This window comes from Pan paniscus, chromosome 10 (assembly GCF_029289425.2).
Source record: "Pan paniscus chromosome 10, NHGRI_mPanPan1-v2.0_pri, whole genome shotgun sequence".
Classification (NCBI taxonomy): Eukaryota; Metazoa; Chordata; class Mammalia; order Primates; family Hominidae; genus Pan; species Pan paniscus.
In genome coordinates this window covers 85,965,845-85,985,867 of record NC_073259.2, presented here as the reverse complement: position 1 = coordinate 85,985,867, position 20,023 = coordinate 85,965,845, and the positions used below count along the sequence as shown (strand labels likewise).

General features: G+C 34.6%; 1 protein-coding gene across 14 annotated transcripts in view; it reads right to left on the bottom strand.

Annotated features, from left to right (window-relative positions):
• The window catches only part of NAV3 (neuron navigator 3), an 892,922-nt gene that overhangs the window by 258,832 nt on the left and 614,067 nt on the right, over positions 1–20,023 (bottom strand). For 13 of the 14 annotated variants that reach the window (XM_008958338.6, XM_063593553.1, XM_063593552.1 and 10 more), the window contains 2 exons: positions 16,343–16,460; positions 15,642–15,694 (listed from right to left, as the gene is read on the bottom strand). In XM_008958338.6, the coding sequence (XP_008956586.1) occupies positions 15,642–15,694; positions 16,343–16,460 (171 nt within the window). Of the gene's footprint in view, positions 1–15,641; positions 15,695–16,342; positions 16,461–20,023 lie in introns of those variants that run through there. The other variant, XM_055095931.1, reaches the window with a different exon arrangement.

Here is a 20,023-nt window from a genome sequence, read left to right as displayed (position 1 = left end):
GGAGCTATATGTGAACTGGGCATGGTTGAGAAACAGCATAGGTTGAGGGATCTTTAAGAGATCAGAATAGCCAGGAATGTTGAATTGACTCTCATTTAAATCTTTCTCCACAACTTCCCATTGTTTATCACTGTGAAACTGCTCAAAAGGTTAGTAGCCTTCAAATCAGTTTGAAGAACATGGGTAGAAGGCATCAGCAGAAGGGGCTCCAGAGCACAAATCCTGAAATCTGGAGAAAGGCAGTGGTGGGAGACAAGGCCACAGAAATAAGTAAGGGCTCAATGAGGAACATCCTCCATGCCTTGTTAAGGGTCAAGCTTGATCTTAAAGATCAGAGATCTAAACGTGTGCTTTAATCAAAAAAGGGAAATGATCAGTATTGCAATGAATACATCCATTTAAATGACGACACAGTACATACATAGATTTATTATCTATTTAATACATAGATAGTAATAAAAATTTCACAAATCAATTTTTACTCATATCTGAAATACACTCCAATTTTTTAAAAAATCCTATTTTAGTATATTTCATTTTTAAATTCAGTTGTAATACACTAACTCATAAGATACTATGTGAGCAATTTGCAGTTTTAAAAATCCTACCGTGCATGTAAAGAATGGAAGCAGGGAAAATGATTTGGAGCTTCTCTATGTTCTCCTCCACCACTCAACAACCAAGCACAGGAAGGAAGTTTACACAGAGTCATAAGCAAGTATGCTATTTACTCCATATACAAAACCCTTTTCATCTTCACTGTAAGTTTTAGTAAAGTCAGTATTATTTTTCTTATTCAGTAGAGGCTCAGAGAGATAGCATAGTTTATATAAGCTTACACAATTAATGAGGAGCAGAGCCAGAACTAAAACTTAAACCTGTCTTTCTGCAATGAGCTTGCTCTTCTGCCTCATTATGCTTACTACCACTATAATTTAAACATTCTCACTAAGCTATTCGCAGCCTCTGACTCAGGCTTACTACACAACTGGCAGATGGCTAGGAAATAGTGCCAGGTACAAACAAAGTAGGGGCTCAATAAATATTTGGTTGAATGTAAGAATGAAAACTGTGTAGTGTAAAGGTAAAGACAGAAATGGGTATGCAAAAATCCATTTGTTCCACACATTTCATAAGTTCACAAGTTTAACTACTTGTATATTACTTCTCAAATATCCAATGCATTTTACATGGTGGTAGATTAACATACAGAATGGTTGATGTGGCCTCAAGCAAAAGAAAGAATGCTGGCATCCACCATAAGCTAGAAAAGGAAAGGAATGGATATCCCTACAGCCTCTGGAAGACGTACAGTACTGCTGACACCTTGATTCCAGCCCAATGATAGAGATTTCTGCCCTCCAGTACTGTGAGAAGTTAAATTTCTATTGTTTTAAGCCACCAAATTCGTGGTAATTTGTTACAGAAGCCACAGGAAACTAATACAAGGATCTACTCAGCAAAGTAGTAGAAATCAAAACTTTGGCAAGCCCAAAGCTGAGCAGGGATCATTGTGAGCATGCGTAATTCCAGGCCTTTTCCTCGAACTGTGATTTGTTGAGTCTTAGTGCTGGGGGCAGAGAGGATGAGAGGTGCAGTTTAATTAGTTACTCCTGTGTCATTGCAAAGGAACACCTTGCAGGCTTTCCTTTCCCATCTCAAATGTGTTTGTGTTGCAAAATAGGGAGAGGAATAGGGGACAGTAATTGGGTTTTGCTCTTCGGTTTTTGTTTATTTGTTTAGTTGGTCCGTGATTAGATACAAGGAGTACGTTTATTAATTAGGTCCTATGGTGTAATTAAAAATTTTGCAGTTAAACTGGATTTGCATCATGGTATTGCAATTTACACAATGTAAGAAACTGAGAAGTTTCTAGGCATGTGTGGGTGTGTGTGTATGTATACACACACATATATCCACACTAGAAATGGAGAAGGGTATATTCAATTATTTATACGTAAACATACTCTTCCTAATATGGAGCTAAGCTCTATAAACACATGTATGCTAGAACAGAATTGTGTGTGTCTGTGACTAGCTGTATAGACATAGATATGGAAAGTTCCCGAGGATATAATCAGATAAAATATTTTGTTCAAAACCCTACTATTCTTCTTTAATTTACTTGATAATTGGAGAATTATGAGCATCATTTAATATTTTGTATCAGTTATAGAAGATATTAAATCTTCATTATAAGCTATAATTGGCAAAAGTGTTATAAATATAATTTATTAAAAATTACATCAGTATTCATTGACCTGAAGATATATTCTTTTGTTTTTTAATAAATTTCTGCTTTTAAGTTTGTTCCAGAAAACAAAACCAAACAAGGGAATTTATTGTTTTATTATAAAGTTATTAAACTCTTCTAAACCTAAAAACATGTATGTATATAAAGAGCTCAAGTTACATATAACAACTTATTATTTGCCAAATTCATAATTTTACCATAAAATTTATAAATCATTATTTGTCTCACAAAACCACTCCCTCTCCCAGTTTCATGAGAGTTTATATCCCTGCCACAGATAGAAGAAACAAGTGTAATATTGAAGAATAATTCTTATTTATATTGCAAGTTTGGGCATAGGGGAGGGAGAAGCAGAGGAGCCAAATAATTTTTTTTAGAAAGAGCAATCTCAATCAAAATCCAGGAAGTTATTTTGTGGATATCAACAAACTAATTTTAAACTTTATATGAAGAGTCAAAAGACCTAAATTGCCAACAGAATATTGAAGAAGTACAAAATTGGAGGACTGACACAACACAGCTTTATGACGTACATGATGTAAGTCATGTAATCAAAACAGTAATCAAGACAGTGTGGGGTTGGTGAAAAAATGGGAAAATAATCAGTGGAACAGAATAGAGAGCCCAGAAGTAGACCCAGACTAATATAGTCAATTGATATCTGTTGAAGAAGCAAAGGCGATACAATGAAGTAAAGATCAACTTTTCAACAAATAGTGCGAGACGAGCTGGACATCTACATGCAACAAATATATAAATAAAAATAGACACAACACTAAAGACATGATGTATAAAATAAATAATTGATAAGCTGCACTTCATAAAAATTAAAAACTTCTGCCCTGTAAAGCACAGTGTCAAAAGAGTGAGAAGACAAACCACAGACTAGCAGAAATATTTACAGAAGACACAATCATCATCCGAAGTTTACAAAGAACTCTTAAAACTCAACAAGAAAACAAACAACCTGTTTTTTTTTTTTAATTATACTTTAAGATCTAGGGTACCTGTGCACAACGTGCAGGTTTGTTACATATGTATACATGTGCCATGTTGGTGTGCTGCACCCATTAACTCATCATTTACATGAGGTGTATCTCCTGATGCTATCCCTCCCCTCTCCCCCTGCCCCACGACAGACCCTGGTGTGTGATGTTCCCCTTCCTGTGTCCAAGTGTTCTCATGTTCAATTCCCACCTGTGAGTGAGAATATGTGGAGTTTGGTTTTTCGTCCTTGAGATAGTTTACTGAGAATGATGGTTTCCAGCTTCATCCATGTCCCTACAAAGGACATGAACTCACCCTTTTTTATGGCTGCATAGTATTCCATGGTGTATATGTGCCACATTTTCTTAATCCAGTCTATCATTGAAAGACATCTGGGTTGATTCCAAGTCTTTGCTATTGTGAATAGTGCCGCAATGAACATACGTGTGCATGTGTCTTTATAGCAGCATGATTTATAATCCTTTGGGTATATACCAAGTAACAGGATGGCTGGGTCAAATGGTATTTCTAGTTCCAGATCCTTGAGCAACCGCCGCACCGTCTTCCACAATTGTTGAACTAGTTTACAGTCCCACCAACAGTGTAAAAGTGTTCCCATTTCTCCACATCCTCTCCAGCACTGCTGTTTCCTGACTTTTTAATGATCGCCATTCTAACTGGTGTGAGATGGTATCTCATTGCGGTTTTGGTTTGCATTTCTCTGATGGCCAGTGATGATGAACATTTTTTCATGTGTCTGTTGGCTGCATAAATATCTTCTTTTGAGAAGTGTCTGTTCATATCCTTCGCCCACTTGTTGATGGGGTTATTTGTTTTTTTCTTGTAAATTTGTTTGAGTTCTTTGTAGATTCTGGATATTAGCCCTTTGTCAGATGAGTAGATTGCAAAACTTTTCTCCCATTTTGTAGGTTGCCTGTTCACTCTGATGGTAGATTTCTTTTGCTGTGCAGAAGCTCTTTAGTTTAATTAGATCCCACTTGCCAATTTTGGCTTTTGTTGCCATTGCTTTTGGTGTTTTAGACATGAAGTCCTTGCCCATGCCTGTGTCCTGAATGGTAATGCCTAGGTTTTCTTCTAGGGTTTTTATGGTTTTAGGTCTAACATGTAAGTCTTTAATCCATCTTGAATTAATTTTTGTATAAGGTGTAAGGAAGGGATCCAGTTTCAGCTTTCTACATATGGCTAGCCAGTTTTCCCAGCACTATTTATTAAATAGGCAATCCTTTCCCCATTTCTTGTTTTTGTCAGGTTTGTCAAAGATCACATGGTTGTAGATGTGTGGTATTATTTCTGAGGGCTCTGTTCTGTTCCATTGGTCTATATCTCTGTTTTTGTACCAGTACCATGCTGTTTTGGTTACTGTAGCCTTGTGGTATAGCTTGTAGTCAGGTAGTGTGATGCCTCCAGCTTTGTTCTTTTGGCTTAGGATTGTCTTGGCAATGCAGGCCCTTTTTTGGTTCCATATGAACTTTAAAGTAGTTATTTCCAATTCTGTGAAGAAAGTCATTGGTAGCTTGATGGGGATGGCATTGAATCTGGTTTTTAAAACTGGGGTCAAAGACCTTAACAGATACCTCACCAAAACAGATATACTGAAGACATATAAGCATATGAAAAGATGCATATTTCCACATCATATGTCATCAGGGGAATTCAAATTATAGTTACAATGAAATGCCACTACAAATCTATTAGGATGGCCAAAATCCAGAACATTGACAACACCAAATGCTAGTGAGGATGTGAAGCAGCAGGAACTCTCACTCATTTCTGGTGGGAATGCAAAATAAAACACTTTGGAAGACAGTTTGGTGGTTTCTTATAAAACTAAACAAATGTCATATGATCCATCAATCACACTTAGTATTTACCCAAAGGAGTTGAAAACTTAAGTTCACACAAGAATCTACCCATGGAAATGTATAGCAGTTTTCTTCATAACTGCCAAAACTTGGAAGCAACTAAGATGTTCATCAGTAGCTGAATATAAACTGTGGTACATTCAGACAATGGAATGCTATTCAGCACTTAAAAGAAATGAGCCATCAAGCCATGAAAAGACATGTAAGAAACTTAAATCCATATTACTAAGTGAAAGAAGCCAACCTGAAAAGTCTACATGCTGTATGACTCCAACAATATAACATTCTAGAAAAGGCAAAACCACAGGGACAGTAAAACAATCACTGGTTCCCAGGGGCTGGAGCGCAGAGGATGTGTAGGGCAGTAAAACTTCTCTGTATAATACTATAATGGTAACACAGGTCATTATATATTTGTCTAATGTACAATACCAAGAGTCAACTTTAATGTGAATCATGGATTCTGGGTGATACTGATGTTTCAATATATGTTTATTAATTATAACAAATATACTACTCTGTTGGGTGATGATGATATTGGGGGAGGCTATGCATGTGTGAGGGAAAGGGGTAGATAGGAAATCTGTACTTTTCTCCCAATTTTGCTGTGAACTTAAATTTGCTATAAAAAAGTAGTTTTTAAAAAAATAAAGAGGGGGAGGAAGTGGAGGAGGAGGAGAAGGAAAAAAATAGCTGAAGATCCAAAGACCTGAATTCCAGACCTTATTTTGTTAAATTTATTTGTTAATAAGTCTAAAGATAATTTGGCCTAGACTAAATAAACATGAGTCCAAACCATTATTTTTCCACTTTACTAAATAAAGGACACAGATCGCCTCAATGAGACGCAGTTCCATTATAGGTTTGCCGTGATGGCTAAATGAAAAGCATAAGCAAAACACCTAGCACAGCACTAGGTATATACCATTGATATTCAATAAATAAGTGATAATTACATCATTGAACTATCAGATCTTTCTCTAAATTTGTATGTTTTTATGTAATGATTTCCCAGTATTTCTTGTTATGTTTGAAACATGGCTAATAGAAGTCAGGTGTGAAATATGATTTTTCAGAGTGTAACAAGGAATGTCAATATATTTTCTGTATCTATCCACACAATTCAGTTTTTAACTGAATTCATATTAAAATAATTTAAATATAATTTCATGAAGCAACTAGCTTTGGCATATCTACTACATTTCAAAATACTTATCTGATCAAAGATAAATTTTGCATATGATTACACAGAGGTTAAGTGAACAAGAGTTTCCCTATTTTATTTATTCTTTTTTCTTATCATTGAAAAAATTTAAATATATAAACTATCACAGATTTTTTTCAGATAGGAGTATTACAATTCATATTGAAAATGGCCAAATATCTTAATATTTTGTTTCCTAAACTAAGATTGTTAAAATTGTCCTACTGTTAAATATTTTTCCACTGATTATTGTAAGTGATAATTTTATTAAGTTTGGCAGTGGGGGGGGCAATTGAAAAAGAAGGAGCAATAAGTTCCTTAAAAACACCAACTATTAAATGTCAAAAGCTAAAATTATAAAAGGATTCTTATGAAATATGTCTTCAAATACAATGATTGTATTTTGTGTTTACAGTAATACTGGGCTACCAATAAAAAACAATTTGTAGCATTTTAAGTACAAAAAAATCGGGATAAAAATATGCCAATTATTTATTAAAGTGGTCAATATTCAAAGATATAGTAGAAATATCAACTACATTTTGCAATAGTTATATATGCATATATAAATTTTAATGTCCTTAAAAATTATTTCTTCTCTTCAAAAGCAAAGAAAAAATCTGTAATTTAAACCGTTACTTTATTCCAATTTCTATTTATTGTATTAATTACACAAACAAGTATAAATATTGACAACAATAAGAACAACATTTAAGCTATTCATTCTATAATATAAAGTTAATGCAACAAGGCGTTCTTGTATTTTTAACTTTTATTTAATTTCTAAATGGCAGACCAAAGAATTCCCACAACGAAATGATTTCATGTTGCTGTTTTTCTTTGTAAATTAGACTTACTAAAACTGAAGAGAAATCATCATCTTTGGCATTTTTTTAAATCAAGGTAGCAAATCAGAATTCCAATTGACTTTAGAGTTTATCTGTCCAATTTCCTCATTGCAGAAATGAGCAGAGGCCTTGAGAATTTACTGAATGCCTTTTCCTGGGTCATATATACAAAATTGGAATTCCAGTCACCTTTGTTCTTTTAACAAAACACACTGCCTCTTAATGCCTCCATGTTATGTCAATTACTTCATTTGAACTTGACTAGTGTGTGGAGCAACCTCTAGAGACAGGCAGATTTAAAAATCATTTAGGTGATATTCTAATAACTTACATATAAATTCCCTGATACTAGTAGTTTATACATATTTTTGCGAAGTTTGAATCTGTATAAAAATAATGAAATCATTAAGAAAAATACAAAGTAAAGATTTTCATTTAGTATTTCTTTATAGATCAGAACTCTACTTGTAATAAAGCATTTGTCTTCATTAAGCTATCTTTTTCTAGCCATTCCAGAAGATGAATATTTTCAAAGTCAAGGGATCATGTGACTGGACTAACTTAGCAATATTCCACTCCTCTGAGTCATAGTGCTACAATTTTGCAGTATGCCATATATAAGATTTTATTAAACCTTTAAGAGCATTCCAGTATTTTATCTCTTCCCTATTTGGTTAAGAACCTCATCTCATCTTACCTAAAAAAAAAAAAAAAAAAAGAAATCCTTTAAAAGAAGAGTGATTACAAGCAGTAGCTGAAAAAAATAAAACTTTAAAGGACAGGCTACTGATAAAAACATGGGCTTTTTTTTACTATTAAGAATAGTTTCACTTTCCAGATAATTATAAGCAATAGAAATAGGATCAAGAAATTTCTATCCCAAATGGGATAAAGATGTGAATTCCATAACAGTAATGATTCTGGGAGCCATAACCCTATCGGACATGGAATCAGATAGGCAGGAAAGACCTAAATCTAATTTTCCAGCTACTAGGATTTAAAAAGGAATAAGAAGCCAAAAATATTCATATCAGCAAATTGTAAACAACATACATGTTATACTAAAAACTTAGGTTGAAGGTTGTGGCTGGAAAACAATTGAACTATTATGACAAAATAGAGCCAAGAAAGAGGAAGGACAAGCTGTGAAATACATTTGCCAGATCCTTAGCTGTCTTACATAGTCTAATACTTGGTTTGTAACTATTTCACATAATCAGATGTCCTCATTCTTCTGTGCATTTTTGAAGATCCTTAAATATAATGGTGTATTTAAAAAATGTTTTAAATGTCTTTGAAACAACTTTTACCCTACATGTCTAACATTTTTGTCTAAGAAACTTGCACTTGTGTCTCTGCATTCTAAGTAAATGTTGGACATATTTTTGCTATTTTTAATTTGCTGGGCATTTGGGACATTCCTGGTATTTATAGTTTACTAATTTATTTCCTCATGTAAGCTCACCAAAGTTGGGACATGCAGTATATATTTTGAATCCTGATGCCGCCCACCTAGGAATTACTCAACAGGTGCCATCCACATTAGTAACTTCATCTTTGGATAAGGTTAAATTTAGTGTTGACTAAGCTCCAACAAACTAAGTGCTGTTTTCCAGGACCAGTTTAGTCTCAAGCTCATCAAAGAAAAATAACCATGACTTTGAAACTTAAGATAAATATGAACCACAATATCTCAGTAATTATATTAATAAAGTGCTAAAAGGACAAATTCATATTTTTCTTAAATATGTGCTCTTTGGACTATGCTATTCAAAAGAATTATTGTTGGGATTGTATATACATGTATTATATATATCCACACACATACACATATTATATAGAGTTAAATTTTCTTTATAAGGTGCACGCACACACACACACATACGCACATATATTTACACATATATATGTGTATGTATATAGCAATATTCCACTCCTTTGAGTCATAGTGCTATCATTATATATATATGTATATATGTACATATATTTGTATATATACACAATATATATATACACATATATATATGGAGAATTTTTCTTTATTATAAGGTATCCATGGCCAGGCATGGTGGCTCATGCCTGTAATCCCAGTACTTTGGGAGGCCGAGATGGGTGGATCACCTGAGGTCAGGAGTTCAAAACCAGCCTGGCCAACATGGCAAAACCCGTCTCTACTAAAAATTAAAAAAATTAAAAAATATTAGCCAGGTGTGGTGGTAGGCACCTGTAATCCCAGCTACTCGGGAGGCTGAGGCAGGGAGAATTGCTTGAACTCGGGAGGTGGAGGTTGCAGTGAGCCACGATCACACCATTTTACTCCAGCTTGGGCGACACAGTGAGACTTCGTCTCAAAAAATAATAATAATAATAAATAAAGTAACCATTAAACCATTAGAAAATCACATGAAAAGCAAGCACATTAATATTATCTAAAATTCTGAAGTTGTTATATTAATTTAAATTCCTCTAGTTTCTATTTAATATACTTTCTTTTCTACTTTGAAATTATTTAGTATATTTGATGTACATAAAATAATACATGTAACACTTATGTAAGTTGTAAAAGCAGAATAATATAGTACATTATACCCTACAGAACTAGAATCCTTCAAATAACTTGCCTCTATTTATGTGTTTCTTCCCTGTTCCGGCCATAATCCTTTCAGTGGTAGCTGCTATGTAGAGATTTGTGTTTATACAAATATGTTACATACATACTTTTTTCAAGTATCCGTATCTTCACCCCATCATAACCTTTTATGACATGATACAGAAACAAATGTATCCCTATTGTTTTCCAATATCAAATCTTCCACACAGACCAAAATTTCCTCCTCTTCTACTTCCTTTAGGACTTGGTATAGTTACTTACCACTTCATTCCTCTGAACCCTTTTCTTTCCCTCTACTGCTTCCTCCTTCTATGCTTTCTTCCCCCCTTGCAAAAACTCCCCTCAACTCTGTCTTCTTCTCAAGCTATTTATTTTTTTTTCTTCTCTAACAGTGTCTTAACAGGACACTCTTAGAAAAATTATTCATGACTCAATGGATATTGGCACTTCTTAGTTACTTTTTAACACGTTATTCACTCTACAGAAGATGTTCACATACAGGTAATCAATGCCTACCCAAGTACCAAAAAGAAATACCACATTCCAGTATACCAGCTATTTAGCTGCATAACATTTGACAGCATGTTACACATTCTGCTCATCTTACTTTGCCCTGACTTGCTGGGGTAGTCCACGTATTAGAGCTTCAGCTACTGCATCTTCCCTAAGGATTAGCAGTCCACATCTGTGATTCTGTTCCTCAACAATAGTCTCACTCTCTCAACACTCTTTCCCTTTCCTGACTCCTATACCTCTATCACATAAATATTTATATTTCCTAGAGTGAAAAACCTCAGGTTTCTTCTCCTGTGACTTTATGCAGACCTCCTGTAAGATTCCATTCTTGTCCATGGTTTCAAATATTACCTATTTTTTCAGTATATTCTAACCAATACTCTTTTCTGACCTTCAGAAACACATGTCTAATAGCCTTAAGTTTCCTCCAAATTGATATTTTAACAAATACATCAAGTTCCACATGTTAAAATATGAATTCATCACCTTCCTCCCTCCACCTTTTTTTTTTTTTAATTATACTTTAAGTTTTAGGGTACATGTGCACATTGTGCAGGTTGGTTACATATGTATACATGTGCCATGCTGGTGTGCTGCACCCACTAACTGGTCATCTAGCATTAGGTATATCTCCCAATGCTATCCCTCCCCCCTCCCCCTACCCCACCACACTCCCCAGAGTGTGATATTCCCCTTCCTGTGTCCATGTGTTCTCATTGTTCAATTCCCACCTATGAGTGAGAATATGCGGTGTTTGGTTTTTTGTTCTTGCGATAGTTTACTGAGAATGATGATTTCCAATTTCAACCATGTCCCTACAAAAGACATGAACTCCTCATTTTTTATGGCTGCATAGTATTCCATGGTGTATATGTGCCACATTTTCTTAATCCAGTCTATCATTGTTGGACATTTGGGTTGGTTCCAAGTCTTTGCTATTGTGAATAATGCTGCAATAAACATACGTGTGCATGTGTCTTTATAGCAGCATGATTTATAGTCCTTTGGGTATATACCCAGTAATGGGATGGCTGGGTCAAATGGTATTTCTAGTTCTAGATCCCTGAGGAATCGCCACACTGACTTCCACAATGGTTGAACTAGTTTACAGTCCCACCAACAGTGTAAAAGTGTTCCTGTTTCTCCACATCCTCTCCAGCACCTGTTGTTTCCTGACTTTTTAATGATTGCCATTCTAACTGGTGTGAGATGGTATCTCATTGTGGTTTTGATTTGCATTTCTCTGATGGCCAGTGATGATGAGCATTTTTTCCTGTGTTTTTTGGCTGCATAAATGTCTTCTTTTGAGAAGTGTCTGTTCATGTCCTTCGCCCACTTTTTGATGGGGTTGTTTGTTTTTTTCTTGTAAATTTGTGAGCCCGCATCGCCAAGTCAATCCTAAGCCAAAAGAACAAAGCTGGAGGCATCACACTACCTGACTTCAAACTATACTACAAGGCTACAGTAACCAAAACAGCATGGTACTGTTACCAAAACAGAGATATAGATCAATGGAACAGAACAGAGCCCTCAGAAATAATGCCGCATATCTACAACTATCTGATCTTTGACAAACCTGAGAAAAACAAGAAATGGGGAAAGGATTCCCTATTTAATAAATGGTGCTGGGAAAACTGGCTAGCCATATGTAGAAAGCTGAAACTGGATCCCTTCCTTACACCTTATACAAAAATCAATTCAAGATGGATTAAAGATTTAAACGTTAGACCTAAAACCATAAAAACCCTAGAAGAAAACCTAGGCATTACCATTCAGGACATAGGCATGGGCAAGGACTTCATGTCCAAAACACCAAAAGCAATGGCAACAAAAGCCAAAACTGACAAATGGGATCTAATTAAACTAAAGAGCTTCTGCACAGCAAAAGAAACTACCATCAGAGTGAACAGGCAACCTACAAAATGGGAGAAAATTTTCGCAACCTACTCATCTGACAAAGGGCTAATATCCAGAAACTACAATGAACCCCCTCCACCTTTTAAAGAAATTTTTTTCTGCTTCTATAATAATCATCTTGTTTAATGGTAATTACTTACCCATTCAGGCTAAAAAATTGGGGCCATTTTAAGCTCCCGGTACTCTCCGTCGCCCACATTCAACTGGACACCAACACTTACTTACTTTATAATCCCCATAAAGTATCTAGGGTGATCTTTTAAAGTATTTATATTGGATCATACCACAGCCCAGCTTTAAAAGTCTTCCAAAGTCTCCCTGAGTTAGAATACCATACCAATTCCTTACTTTGGCCCTACACTATCAGGCTTCCTTGTTCCCTTCAAACAACTCTCCTTGTGCCTAATCCACAGTGCCTTCTATTTGTTTGTGGAATGCACCAAACTTACTCCATTCTCAGTCCTTTTTGTTCTCGCCTATGTAACTGTTGCTGTTATTTATCTAAACATTTGCTCCTCCAATTCTCAAGTGTAGTTCATTCAAATGTTATTATACTTTGTACTCAGTGCTTAGTAAATATTGATTGCATGTGAATTACCTGGCTACTATGGAAATTTATCAATACATTGTAGATTCATACAACAAAAGGGATCTTCTATTCTTAAAGGCTTAAAATGATTCAATAAAGGGTAGCAAGTTTAACATTTAAATAAAAACATTTCGTGATTAAAAATAGCAGCAGGCCTAATTTTACTTTATCTTTTGTTATTAAGCACCAACAGCAACCAAAGGCCACAAGAGACCAGGTATACAAAAAGAGGTGGCCAAAGTAGTCCTATGAGCAAGTATACCACTCACTCTTACTAATGTAGCACCTCCCAGTGTTAGCAATCAAGGAACAGGCAACATCCTGTTTGGAGTAGATACATGAAATTCATAAGCCTAGTCATGCTATCATAATTATCTTTCCTTTTCATTCTTGTCTCAATTAAAGTCTGGAATTTGTATTCACTAATAGTGCTTACACAAATTCTTAAGAACAGAGGCAAAAATAATTCAGCCAAAAAAGTTACATTTATTTCATATGTATTTTTCTGAATCAAGAAATTGAAGGCATGCCAACTTCAGATTCAAAATTCAACCACATCTTAAAGAAATGAGGATCTAAGTCATTCTTAGTCAATATTCGATATGATTTCAACTAATGCTTTTTGGCTGAATAAACTACCTTTTTTATAGCATTTGCATTTCTCAGACTGTGGTCTTTCTATTTTGTTTTAATCAGAAGTGGAAATATCAACATAACTTGCATAATATCTGTAACATGATATTTTGCAGTTAACAGGAATAAGAAGTAATAAAAAAATTAACAGAGTCTGAAACTCAAGAGACTCTTTTCACAGATTTGTAGAGTCTCTAGGAACAGCTGTTTCAGATAAATAGGTAAAAACAGCATCTCTATTAACCATTGTTATGAGCTTTGGAATTGTTTTTCCATCACTGAGTATAAGCTTGCCTGTTTATTGAATTCTCTGTAATCCCAGAATCAAATTGGAATGATAGCCAAGTAGGTGAGAGTTTCTAGACTTAAAATGTTTTATATTATTCAACACCTCCTCATGGTAAAAATAATGAAAGCAAAGGCAACCATGTTGGGTTTAAGAAACATAATTATGGTTTCAGGGGACTGTTGAGCTTTTTAACTGAAAGCCTTAAAAATCTTTCAACAGGTGTTAATCCACCCATGTGTCCTTTACAAAGTTTGTAGCAATACTATTCTGCATTGCATTTTAGTTGTGTTAATAAAGGATGTTCACATACATATCTCATTGTCACATTCTAATTAAGGTTCATTTTACAGATGAGAAAGCTGAGGCTCAAAGAAGTTACATATTTTTCTCAACATCACACAGCTTATTACTGTATCAAGGTCTAAATGTCTTCTGATTTGGCTTGTTCACAGTAAAACCTCAGAAAACAACTGTAATTAATTCCCACAGAGTCACTTAGAGTAATTAGATCAGGAAGTTTCCTTAAAACTGAAGGATTGTATAGAAATCCTTTCTTTTACAGTGATTTTTTTCACAACCATATACACAGAGTTCATGACATCATAATAGGTCCTGGGAGTAATTATTTTTTATTTATTTTATTATTTGATTTTATTATTTTATTTATTTATTTTTTCGAGACAGAGTTTTGCTCTTATTGCCCAGGCTGGAGTGCAATGGCACAATCCCGGCTCACCATAACCTCCGCCTCCCTGGTTCAAGCGATTCTTCTGCCTCAGCCTCCCGAGTAGCTGGGATTATAGGCATGCGCCACCACACCTGGCTAATTTTGTAATTTTAGTAGAGACAGGATTTCTCCATGTTGGTCAGGCTGGTCTCGAACTCCCGACCTCAGGTCATCCACCCGCCTTGGCATCCCAAAGTGCTGGGATTACAGGTGTGAGCCACCACATCTGGCCAATTATTTTAAAAATATACATGATAGTTAATCACTTTTAGAAATAAATTATGTTTATTATTTTGGATTTCAGTTTTCTGACATTAAGTAAAGTAGGTCAGTATATTTTAAAAGTTCAGAGATTTTTTTATTCTTCCAAGTTTCTGACAACTAAGAACTCATTAAATTCATTTAAAATGCCTATTCTGTGCTGAAAAGTTTTGGAGAAAGCTTCATCTTGTGGATTTCGGCTGTCATTCCTGATTATATCTGCTTGATGTAACTTTAAGGCATTTTATATTTCAGGTTTTCCTATAAAACTAAGTTGTGGCTTTTTAATTAAGAAACATATTTTTATCTCTGCAGTTTATTACTCTTTGACTTTATTATAAAACTTGAAGTTTTTATTGGTTGATAAAGATAAGAGATAGCTGGGAAAGAGGCAGATATCCAGGCCGAAGGCTTTCTGGAAGAGACTACGAATCATATCTCAAAATCAGTCACTGCTCACCAAACTTACAGCAGCATGCCTTGAGAACTATTTCCAGAAGTGTTGAAGAGTCCATGTGTTTACACTGGACTTTGTTATGAACAAAGAAAATACTATTTATAAATTTTAAAATGCACATGGCAAGGCCTGTTCTTTAAGCCAGTTGTTCAGACAAAAATAATCCACTTAAAAGTAGAAATGAAATTTACTACCATTAAGACCAGTGTTAAATTATACAGAACAGCAGAACAAAAAAAAAGTCAAGGATCTAATAAGACATCTGGAAATATGTCATGTGTATATAGGAGTCACTTAATGATGTTGATGTGCCTAAATTGAACCCACGCAAATACATATGAGAGAATGGGATCAAATGGTTTCTTAAGCAGGAAGACATGCAGAAAAAAAATAATATCCATTTACAAATGCAATTAATTCTGGTGAAGATCAGCATTATATATTGAGAATAAATATGATTCTTACCATCTGAGACTGACTTCTAGGACATCCATTGATATCTTCAACTTTTTCATTTGCTAAAGCCAAGAGATAAAATAAAAGAGAGAAAAAAAGAACGACATGCTTAAGCAATGAAGTGAAACACACACATGAAAACAGGAAAAAAAAAATACCAAGCAAAAATGCTCCTGCTACATATATTCTGTCTTCCAAGCAGTGTACAAGAAGACACACTTATTAACAGCCGCCAATTCTATATGCACAAATCAGGCAAAAAAAAAAAAAAATGAGTGAGAAGGAAGTTGCTGCTAATTCTTTAGCCTGTGCCAAATGATTGCTGACATGAAACCTTTCACAATTGTCCCTGCTGGATCAGGATACAGTTTCAAGGCATCTCAGAGTGTATGAGTTGCTCCAGCTAACGAAATACACACATGGGAGACATATGGTTTAATGAAGCATTCATTTCTGACAGTTCAATTCAAATGATTCAATAAAGGTTAGCAAGTTTATGTATATAAAGATACAGTTCCAGTTATTTAAAAGTATGGCCAAACTGCCTTTTTCAAACATCCTCATACAAACATTTTAACTAAATCAGGGGAGAGCTACATGAATCTCAGAGACACATGGACCAGTTCAGTAAGGCGCTTAACTTAAGTTGTGCTTTACCAAAGAGATGGGAGCAGAGACTTTCATGCTTTCTTTCAGAAGGAAGGGCTTACCAATAATCTGGATGATTTCTGCTAGGAGTACTCCATCTGCAATGTCTTGTTGCAAGTCCTTGATCAGCCGTTTGTGGCCTGATTTTGCTAGGTAGTGGTTGGCCCAGTCAGTGTAAATCTGTTGAACAGAGAGAAGGAAAAAGCGAGATGGGGTGAGGGAAAAGAGAGACAATAAAATGCTGAAGACAAATGTTGGATTCAAAGGGAAGCTATTCTGGATCACATTCCAGTTTAAGAAGTCATAGCTCTAAAGGAAATAGTTGTAAAGTAATTTTTAAACAGCTCTTTCCCCAACTTATCTCTCATTTCAAAGGGGATGATTCACTCTCAAAATTAAGGGCTAGTCACTTGTGACAAAGCAAAACTTCCCTCTGGGATGACTACTGAGGAAACTCCCGTTGCAAATCGGTTTGGGTTTTCTCTCTCTTTATTGTTTCTATCATTTTGAAAACAATCTTCCTTGTTCATGTAAAAGAAACCCACCCGGACTGATTTACATAGAAACATTACTATAAAAAATTGTGTTTCTATGAGAACACTATTGAATTTGTCATGTGAGATACGGTATGTGACAAGATTTTGGCATCATTTTATGAGATAATTACAAATACCTTCCTGTCTAAGAAATTTGATTTGGATTGTCGTCTTCCATTTAAGCCTCTTGAAATGTGTTTATATGAGAGAATAGAGGCAGCAAATGGAGTTATTACACAGAAATTACAATGTAGAATTCAGAAGTGGATTATAAGGCACAAAATTGACAATTTGACGTAGAATAGAGGTGTCTCTTCAACAGCAGATCATGATATACAGAAAAGCTGAAACTCTACAAAAATTTCACAAAAATAAAACATTGTTAATTTTTTCAATTGAATAGAATACTTACTAATTGTAAGGGAAAAATAAGCATGAAGATTTCAGCTTTATGGGTGGTACATATGCATATATTAGTGGATTTATTACAAGGCAGTCTATGATGTGATGTAACAGAAAAACAAAATATTTGAAATGAGAATAGAAGAAAGAAAGTAAGAAATATGCTTGTTAAAATTATTGTTAGAAGCACTGGAATTAGAACTGGAAATAACATAGAACCTAAGCAGGAGAAGTGAGGAGAAGGACCTTCCTTGCAGTGGGTATAACATATAGAAAAGCCGACAGGCAAAGAAATCTAGGACACAGCAGTAAAAACTGTAATTGAGGCAGAATGTCTAAAATTAGGGAAAATTAGGCTGAAAAGGTAAGTTGCATTTTATAGTCATGAACACTAAATGCCAAGCCTGTTAAAAACTTTTTAAACATTTCTAACAAAGCAAATTCACATTTAAAAAAGTAATAATAATAAACCAGAAGTATAGAAACTAAAAAATGAAAGTCTCCCCACAACTTTCAACCCTGTCCTTTTTTGAATAATTTGGTATGAAGAGTTCTAGAATTGATGTATCTACACTGCACTTCACACTATGCCACAGAACACACACACACACACACACACACACACACACACACACACACACGAGATGACATTTTTAACCAAATTTGGCTCAAATTTTACATATTATTTTGCATTTTCAAATTTATAAGTAACAATATTTTAACAGCTTTTCTAAGAGCCATTTCATGTATGTTCATCTATTTTTAATATTGCATTATATATATCAATCCCCCAGTTGATAGATATTTGACTTGTTTAAATGTGTTTCTATTATATCTAAAGTTGCAAGAGACAGCCTGATATGTGTACCTTCCTGAACTCATATGCTAGTATTGTTATATGTCAAAAACCTAGAAATGGGGCTGCTAAGTGTTTTGAATGAATCTTGGGTCTAAATATCACAAGATTATAACACAGAAGAAAAAGTGTTCCTTTCTATTAGAAAATACAAAGTAGTCCTACTGGCATCAGAAGACTAGTACATATCTGGTGGTGATTAAGTTTCTTGAAAGATGTAAACAACTGGAAGCATCCCATTGCATAAGAAAAATTGAGAGCAAAATTGCATCTCCTTTTATTAATATCCATGATCTCTATGTTGAAGATATTGAAGGGTAAGAAAAATTACTTGCGTAACTGTCTCCTGAATTAGCACACAAATACATGATTTTTAGGTGGATGCTTTTATTTGGTAATAATTTTTCTCAGTTAAGATTTGATTATATTTGTATGATCACACATTTTTTGGAAGGATTTTATACTGTTTAGAATTTAAAACATTGAGCACACTCCCCTTCTTAACACTTCATTTAAATGATAGAATTGTTTTGGCCTTCTAGTAGAAACTTCAGGTTGAGTCAGACTTGAGTTGTGCCGATCTGTCCATAGACAAAGACTGGGGCCATGGGTTGAAAAAGGATTCACAAGGGTGAGGAGAATGAGTTCTGGAGTCAGACAGATCTGACTTGAGACCACTTACTACCAGTGGAACCCTGGACAAGTTACTTAACCTTCAGATTCCTCTTGTAAAAAAAAGTCTTGTTGTAAAACAAGGAGAAAAATAATACTTACATTATAGGATTGTGCCAGGACTAAATAAGATAGCACTTGTAAAGCATCTGTCACAAAGCTAGTCATGAAAAAACATGCTTGCTATTATTATCATCACATGGCATCTAGTTTTATTTTGCTGTGATAGCTTTCCAACAAATACTTGTTAAAGTTATAATTTCACAAATGTTAAGAAAATTGAGAAGGCTGGCATCAGAAGATTAAAGAAATTGTAGTAATTGCTTCTGACACTACTCCTATCACTAACTCTGCCTGCCTTCCACTTCACAGATGTTGTGAATCTGTCTGCCATCTGAACTCAGGAAAATCTAAGTAACAGATTAAGGCTGTCATATTCTCATCCAGACCTGTAATGTCTCTATTGTGACACCACTTCCATCAAACTGTATTTCGTTTGTTTTGTTTTATGATAACATTAATTATACAAAAACATTTGTTTAAATAAAAAACAAAATGATATGAACGGAAAGTGAAAATAAGAATACTTTCATTCTCCAAATGCATGTCAACAGTTCCTTATCCTTTATCCAAATTCATCCTGGGACTTAGGTGAGAAAACAAATGGGAGGCCAGCTAGTTGGCTTCAAGATACCTTGTTGGTAATACCTGTGTTTTAGCTCACAAATCATTTTTTGTTTGATCCAGAATTTCTTCCAGAGGAATCCCAAGCTTAAGGGCTTTGATATGTCCAGCATCTCTAATATCTGAAACTTTGCTCAGGCCGTATTTCTAACTTCAGCTGCAATCAGTGAGAGCAATGGCTGTATAAAGAAATTTAATGCAAATTTAAAAATAATTGTAGTACACTTTATTTGTTCCTTCTAATAAACAGCTGTGTCTTCCATACGTAAAAGATACTTGAGACCCTCCAAGGAAATGACAAGAGAGGGAAAACCAGTGCCTTCCAAAAGGATATTATAATCTAGATGGTGAAATATTTCAAAAATTACAAAGTAACATGTAAATATATTTTAAAATATTATATACAAACATACTTCTCTCTTTCAAAATTGTATATGTGTAAGTTGAATACAAAGGTGGAAAAATGAGTTGTGTCTTTAAGGAGACTTCGAGCAAAGGACACATGGTATAAAAATGTATTTAAAACTCATCAATAAATGTACCGTAATGCCGTGATGAGAGAGAATACAAACAACCTTGTCAACTGTCATTAG